We start from the raw sequence: 7,632 nt of genomic DNA, 5'->3' as shown, positions 1-7,632 counted from the left end.
GGGAGGGAGGGAGGGAAGCGAGGGGCAGCTTGGAAGTTAAGATGGCGGCTCGTGTGAGAGCAGGGTGCTGACCGAAACCTTTCCTGCCGTTCCTGCGCCCCGCGTTGCCCGGTTTTTTTTCTCCCAGCCCTCGTGCGGAGCGAAGGCTCCCGAGTGTAACCGCGACACCCTGAAGGAGACGCCAAGTTCCCCCTCGCCCGTCCTTCCTCCCGCCCCCCCTCCATTTCCTCCTTGGGCGCCCGGCCCCTGCCCGCCTCCCTCCAGGGAGGGGGAGCAAAACATGACATCGATCCACTTCGTGGTGCACCCGCTGCCGGGCACCGAGGACCAGCTCAATGACAGGTGAGGCGGGAGGGGAGCCCGGCCAGTGGCCCCCCGGGAAGGAGGGGGAGGAGGAGAAGAGGGAGGAGCCCCCCGTGCGTGAGGGGAGGAGCCCCGGTAACGTGGGTCGCGAGCGCGGCGGGCTGGAGGTGAAACGCCGGGAGGGGGCCTCGGAGGGGGAGCCCTTCCCCCCCGCCGTCGCGGATTTTAACCCCGAAAATCTCGTTTCCTCTCGCCCTTCTCCGGGAGCGTTGAAAGCGAAGGCCGCGTGGATGGAGCTGCCCGAGCCACCCTCCCGGGCACATCGTCGCTTCTTTCACGGCGGATGTTGAGCGAAAAAGTTGCAGTGCTGGCATTGCTTATTTGGGGGTGAATTCAAGCACGTCCAACCGGTTGTGGTTGGGATCCAGCGGGGAAACGGGTCGACTAGTTTTGGTTTGGGGGAATCTGGAAAAGATGAGTTGGACTAGGTCCTTCCAGATCCATTGCTAAATGGGGGGGGGACGGACCTCGGGCCATTTCATATTTTGTATAGGTGTGATTGTGAGTTACCCTCCTGTTGCTTTGGATGACATGAAAATATGCATTTGCAGTATGATCCCGTCGGGCTTTAGAACTATAATGGACCTTTTATTTCTTGCGGTGTTGCAGATAGGATTAAAAAAAATCTGTAGCTTCAGGATTTTCCTCACCAGCTTTAGAATGTTCTGGGATGCTTTTTGTCTTTTTGGTTTAATTTTTAGATTTCCATAATGCAGTTTGCAATGGGTTATATTTTGTATCATAATTTATAGTTAAGCTCTCTAGCTTTTCTTGTGCAGTACTGAATGTAATTCAAGTCCATGTTGATATCATGCAATACATTTCTATGCCACTGGTTTGGGATAGCATACAAAAGGATACCTGCTATGAGTAACCTGATATTATTTCAGAATGAATTTGTCTCCTACTCCCAAATGACTGAAACAAAATGAAAATGCTGAAGGACAAGCATAGATCAGTGTGGGAATTGCATCTCATCCAAATTACAGTATGACTGACCATAAACCAAAAAGGGGATCTATAGTTTAAAATGTCTTGGTTGGGTGTGGTTTTTTTGAATGACCTACTGACACATTTTGTACTGCAGTGCCATTTACTGAGAAAAAGGATGCTTCAGGGATTGGTTACAGCTTCAATATTACTTTGAGCTGGCATGTTATTTCTAACATAGACTTACAGAGTAGTGGAGATAAGAATTTAATAGTGTGAGAGACCTTTATGAAGCTGCTTGATTCTAAAAGTCTTCATACTTAAAAAGGAGCATTTCTTCATAGTTTTTGATTGCCTTTCTAGGGTTCATTGTGAGGCTTTTTAATAGAGAAGTGAATATAAAGGATCTTTCCTCAGTGTATGATACCTTTATTATATATTATATTATGTATTATACATATACTATGTATTATACATTATATCTCTGTAGCATACTTGTATTACAGCATCTAGTACAGTGACAAGGGAGGTAGAGAAAACCCATTCAAATGCTATTATTTCAGACATAGTGTCATTGTTGTTTTTTTCTTTTCATTTCTCTCTTCACATCTACAAATGTTTAAAAATCATTTAATTCTTAAGCAGGTAGACTTCACTTTAAAACCAAGGCAGTTTTTATGTATTGTCACTGGCTAAGTAACTTACCTGTGATTTACATTGGTATAACTGCCTAGATTATATAAATGTAAAGAATATGTAATAAAAGCTATTTGCTATTGTAATATTGTAAGATTTTGTTTCCCCCTCAGAGATAATTGTTAATGACATACAGCAGATGTAGTAAAATACATTGTCATGATGTCATAAGAAATGACAAGTGATACAACACTTCATGGGTGGAGAGTACAGGATGCTTTGCAGCAACATCCTTGAATTTCCTCTGATTTTCAATTCTATCCATACTCTTAATAACTGTTGACACTGCCTTAGTTTGATGATACACGGAGCCCCAAATTAGTGGACTGCATTTCACTGTAAAGCAGGGTTCTTCAAACATGGCAGCTTTAAGACTTCTGGACTTCAACTCCCAGAATCCCTCTTCCAGTCATGTCCAGGAATTCTGGGAGTTGAAGTCCAGAAGTCTTAAACTTGCCAATTTTGAAGACCCTTTCTCTAAAGTCTCATATGGTCTGATTGATTTAGTTTATAGATCAGAGAATCATGTGAACTGGATAAATTGTAGAAACTACGATACGTGAACCTGAAAAGCTTTGTGCTTAGCTTTTTCACAATATTTCATTGATACTTAAGCAACGGATTAAATCCAGATTAATTGAATTTAATTTCCACTTAAGTTAGTGGAAATAGAAGTCATATTTAGTATTGCATTTAGTGTTGATGAAATCTAATCTTGATGTATTGCTTTTACAAAACTTGAAATATAAAAATGTAAATGTCATGTTAGACTTTGTTTTAAAGATACAACATATTAAATGAAAAAATATATATTTCCTGCCAGTGGGTTTTAAGAACAGGGATTACTGGATCATAAAAAGGATTTTTAAAGGTTTATGAAAAATGTATATTCTGAACATTAAAATGTGTGTAACAGTCTAAAACTATATATACATGGGAAAAGGCTATCTGCAGGACTGCTTCTCCCTAACCCTTTCCCCTAGGGTCTCTACTTGTCCCACCAAAGCAGATAGAGTAGGTAGGTTCCAAGGATCTTATCGTAAAGACTGTTACCTTGTGGGTCTTCAGAAGTGTGACTTTTCCATTGCAGCCTCTGTGGAATACCCTTCACATGACATTTGAAGAACCCCCTACTCTTTTAACCTTTCGGAGAGCATTCAAGACTTGAATCTTCTCCCAGGCACTGGGATTGGGTGAGGTCAGAGCAGGGTGAGAATGTGACAGGTTGCATCAGTGGAGTGTGGTTCTAGCACCAACTTTTTTGTTTTGGTTTTCTGGGTTTCTGTCTGTCTGTCTGTCTGTCTGTCTGTCTGTCCGTCCATCCATCCATCCATCCATTATTACTGAGTTATAAGCTGCCTATTATTTAGTTTCAAGATATGCAGCTATAGAAATATTTAAAATAAATGATGTAATCCACATTGAATATGTGTTACTGTTTCTAGTCTTTGCAGGATTGCTGCTGTAATTATTTGAAATATATGGAGAACATAATGTTATATGTCTTTTCCTCTCTCTTCAAAAATACATTGGTCCAAATTTAAATATAATTACTCTATTTGCCTTTCTACCTCAAGAAATTGGGAATTCAATATGTAGACATATCACACTTTTAATAATAGTCATCTAACAAAAATTATAACTTTGAAATTATTCAGTTTAACTGATAATGGCTCAATTTATTACATCAGAATTTCCATTGTTTTTAAAATGCAATAAAAGTGCTGAAGATATAGTGAAAATACTTTGTATTAATTTTTTTATGTGTCTATACTCTAGCTGATATTCATGTTTTTAAGCTGTGTATGGATATGGCTTGAGAGTGTGCCTTTGACTTGGCATAATGAGTAGATAAGTAAATGGGAACCACATTGACTTGGAAAATGTCTATTTTTGTTTGCTGTATGATTAATCTTCATGTAGTTATCTTCCAAACTTTTATATTTTGCCAATATTTTTATTTCATTGTGACATCCAAAACTAAAAAAACCACCACCCGACACATGGCTGAGTTAACACATAATGCTAAGTGATGATGTGATGGGTTTATTTTACAACTTAGTGTGTTGTGTGATCCTGATCAGAATATTAAAATAGGTCTTCTAGTACTTTATTATTGTTTTCAAGGCTTTAGATATGACTATGATCCATTAATTTTCAATGGCTTCATAGTCATTAAAATTACATTTTCTTTCCCCCAACTCAAGAATCACAGAATCAGGATTTATTGCTGCTCTCTGCATTACAGGCATCATTCTGTAATGCAATTCTCCATTTGGTAATAAAGGCTGTACTTATTCTTTTGTTTTATTTTGGAAAAGCATGGAATATTTTATAAATGCAGTGAAAAAAAGAATCTTTCAATTCCTACCCATGTGTGGGGTAGTTGACAATTTTCCCCATGTCATGAATATCTCTTCTGAATGGGAAGGAAACTAGAGCAGGGGTCTCCAATCTTGGCAACTTTAAGACTTGTGGACTTCAACTCCCAGAGCTGGCTGAGGAATTCTGGCAGTTGAAGTCCACAAGTCTTAAAGTTGCCAATGTTGGAGACCCCTGAACTAGAGCAAAACATTTAATGTAGCATGACAAATTGTAAACTTGTAGATAAGATATTTTGGTTGAAGCTGCATAAAATAAAATAATTAGTTTTTGTAAAGTGTTTATTATGCATTATTTCTTGAAAATAGTGAATTCCTTAAAATCTTGATTTCTTCTACTTGTCTTCTTAGGCTCTTAGGTGTGACCAATACGAGTAAATGAAATTGTAATATTTTCCCGTAAATTGTACTAATTCCATGATAACAGAAGGCAGGGTTGTTGCAGTTTCCAGACCCTCACCTCAGCCACAACCTGGATAACCATAGGTGGGGGTTATGAGGGACATAATTGCTTACATTGTCCTAAATGTTTCTCTAAAAAAACCCATAATTCTCATTAAAGTAAAGTAAAATGTAGCTGTTAAAGACAAGGATTAAAAATGATATAACTCAAATCTGGATTAGTGGTAAAATTGCTCAAAAACAAACAGCAAAAGTGGGTATAAGGTGTAAGAGAAAAAACTGGTTCTTGCACAGTGCTGAAAATAATCAGATAAGTACTAAAGTGGACTTTCTTAAAGGTGTTTCTAATTGGAGCTACCGTAGAACAGTCTGTCCCTCAATGGATAACTTGCTAAACTTTGGAATAGATCTTTGGAATTGCTCAAGTCACTGGAGTTATCAGGTTATTCATCAGTATGACATAAATTTTTCTGGACTTGTGTTTCTTAGCCTAGCTTTCATACAATAGGTTTCTAGAAACTAGTCAAATTCTGAATCATTTTTGAAACTGACTATTGTTTCTCTTCTCCTCCCTTCTACATCCTGTTAAATAGCTATGGGGAAAATTTGAATATTAAAAATAGACTGTTTTGATAATGGTGTTTATTACGTCAGAGTCAGGGGTGGGATTCAATTTTTTTAACAACCGGTTCTGTGGGCGTGGCTTATTTGGTGGACAGGGCTTGGTGGTCATGTGACTGGCTGGGTGTGGCCAACTCAACATCACTCACATCGAGGCACGCATCTCCTCGCCTGGACTCTCATGACTGTGGGGATGCTGCAACAGTCGTAAGTGTAAAAAATGGTCATGTCACTTTTTTCAGTGCCATTGTAACTTTGAATGGTCAATCCACACAAGCAAAGTACCAGCAAAGGAGGGGAAAAAAACTCCAGAGAAGTTCCAGAGACAGGAAGTCTAGTCCTGCCAAGAACGTAATAAAAGTTAATGGAGAGGCAGTTTCTGTAAGCAACACCAGAATGTTTCCTTCCTGCCTTCCTTACAGGATTAGGCCAGTAATTTCTTCTAACAACCGGTTCTCCGAACTGCTTAGAATGTTAACAACCAGTTCTAGCGAATAGATGCAAACCTGTAGAATCCCATCCCTGGTCAGAGTGTACTGTAAGTGAATAATAAGAGCATTTCTTTTTGAATCTTCAATAAAGCAATTGACAGCACACTTTGTTTTTATCACAGTCATATTCTTGTGAGTTGGTTGTACTTAAAAAAAGTTTAAGGAATTAAAATATCTTAAAATAGGCATTTTCAAAAGTTATATCCTTTTATGTTATAAGTATGAGTGGTCCACTAATATTGGGAGAGACATTTAACGGGAATCCTGAAATACTATTTTGTTTTATGTAATAAAAGCAGAGCCCTCATATATTAATCGCTGCTGTTCTTTAAGAATCTTTTCTAAGTACTTCTAATTTGGTTAGAAATATTGCATTTTTTGTGGTTATGTTAAATGCTTCTCTGTTCCTTATTGCTTACTTGCTTTTGCCCACTTCTATTCTAAAAGTAATAAGCCCGAAAGGCTAAAATTTGACCAGTTAATAGTCAATTGTTCTGTCAATTATTTTCAAGCAACAAATATTGATTTGGTCTACTCAATGTTAGATTTTCTCATCAATACCATATAGTTTTGGTACCATATAGTTTTGATCCAATCTACTGCAGCTCGGTGCCTCTTGTTTTCCTGTTTTCTAACTTATTTTCATTTATGGTAATATACTAGGCTCTTGTTAGATATTGAGAAATGTTTGTATTTATTTTATATTCTCATTTAGCTTATCATTGGCTGAATCAGAAAATGTAAGTTGGAAGTTGCATACCTTGACTGAGTAACTTTGACAGTGACCTGGGAGAAATTTGAGAGAATCTCAGAAATCTTGTTAAATTTAGTATTAATGGTTCTTTCATCGTAGCCTCTAAATTTTGTGATATGACTTAGTCCAGGAAAAGCCTAAATGTGGTCTCCATTGTATTAATACTTGTGTATTTATTTATTAAATATTTGAGCTGCTGCAAGATAAAAACATCCCAAATGCAACAATATAAAGTAAAAGAGTAAAATCATAAAACATTATTATTAATTTAATTTAAAATGGTACTCTAATTACATTTCACAGGCTCTGCATCCATTAAATTTTTTTCAGAATAACTTTCCTTTAACCAGCTTTTGGAAGATCCGCAAGATTGTGACTATACATACTTTCTCTGGAGGACTGTTGCATAAAATGGGAGGCCTCCCCCTCCCCCCTATGTTTTGTAAGGTGTCTATAATTGCCAGCAGTTTTTCCCATGGAGTTCACTGGTCAATTCTATTTGCCAAGCCATATAAGGCATTATAGTTTAAAGCCAGCACTTAAAATTGCACATAATTATGTATGTATTATGTATTTATTTATGTTTATGTAGTATATATTGGAGGTGGTGACCTTTTGAGAGCCGTATGCAATGAAATTTTATTTTAATGTATGCTGATTAGTGTACATTTAAAGTGACAATAAAGTTATTCTAAAACTAAGTCTTAAGTTTTGCCTAAAAACGTGTTGCCTTATTCAGGGGGCTATATGAGTCTGGATGGGAGGCATAGATTGAAACTAGTAAGACTGAAACTTCCAGACCTGGGCCTTACCCACCCACCCACCCTTTTTTTTTTAAACTAGGGTAGCATTTTCCCAGATGGGATCCACCATACCCTGGGTTCCTGCTCAAAGAGCAGGTAGCAACCTTGGCTAGGAGAAGTGTGTGCATATCCATCTTGTGTGTCAATTGCACCCATTCTTAGATCAGGAACTCTTATGTTCTCAGCTTATG

General features: G+C 38.0%; 1 protein-coding gene across 10 annotated transcripts in view; it reads left to right on the top strand.

The window, feature by feature from the left end:
• Nucleotides 1-7,632, top strand: part of UBR5 (ubiquitin protein ligase E3 component n-recognin 5) — an 80,242-nt gene continuing 72,610 nt past the window's right edge. For 5 of the 10 annotated variants that reach the window (XM_087962070.1, XM_026690148.2, XM_026690157.2 and 2 more), the window contains exon 1: nt 1-342. In XM_087962070.1, the coding sequence (XP_087818196.1) occupies nt 281-342 (62 nt within the window). In that variant the 5' untranslated portion in view covers nt 1-280. The remainder of the gene's footprint in view (nt 343-7,632) is intronic. The other 5 variants (XM_087962071.1, XM_026690165.2, XM_087962072.1 and 2 more) reach the window with 4 other exon arrangements.

The sequence above is a fragment of the Notechis scutatus genome, chromosome 3 (genome assembly GCF_049901735.1).
Source record: "Notechis scutatus isolate UNSWTSFEM ecotype Mainland chromosome 3, rNotScu1.2, whole genome shotgun sequence".
NCBI lineage: Eukaryota > Metazoa > Chordata > Lepidosauria > Squamata > Elapidae > Notechis > Notechis scutatus.
The sequence above is the reverse complement of the archived record's forward strand: the minus strand, read 5'-3'. Positions and strand labels throughout refer to the sequence as shown.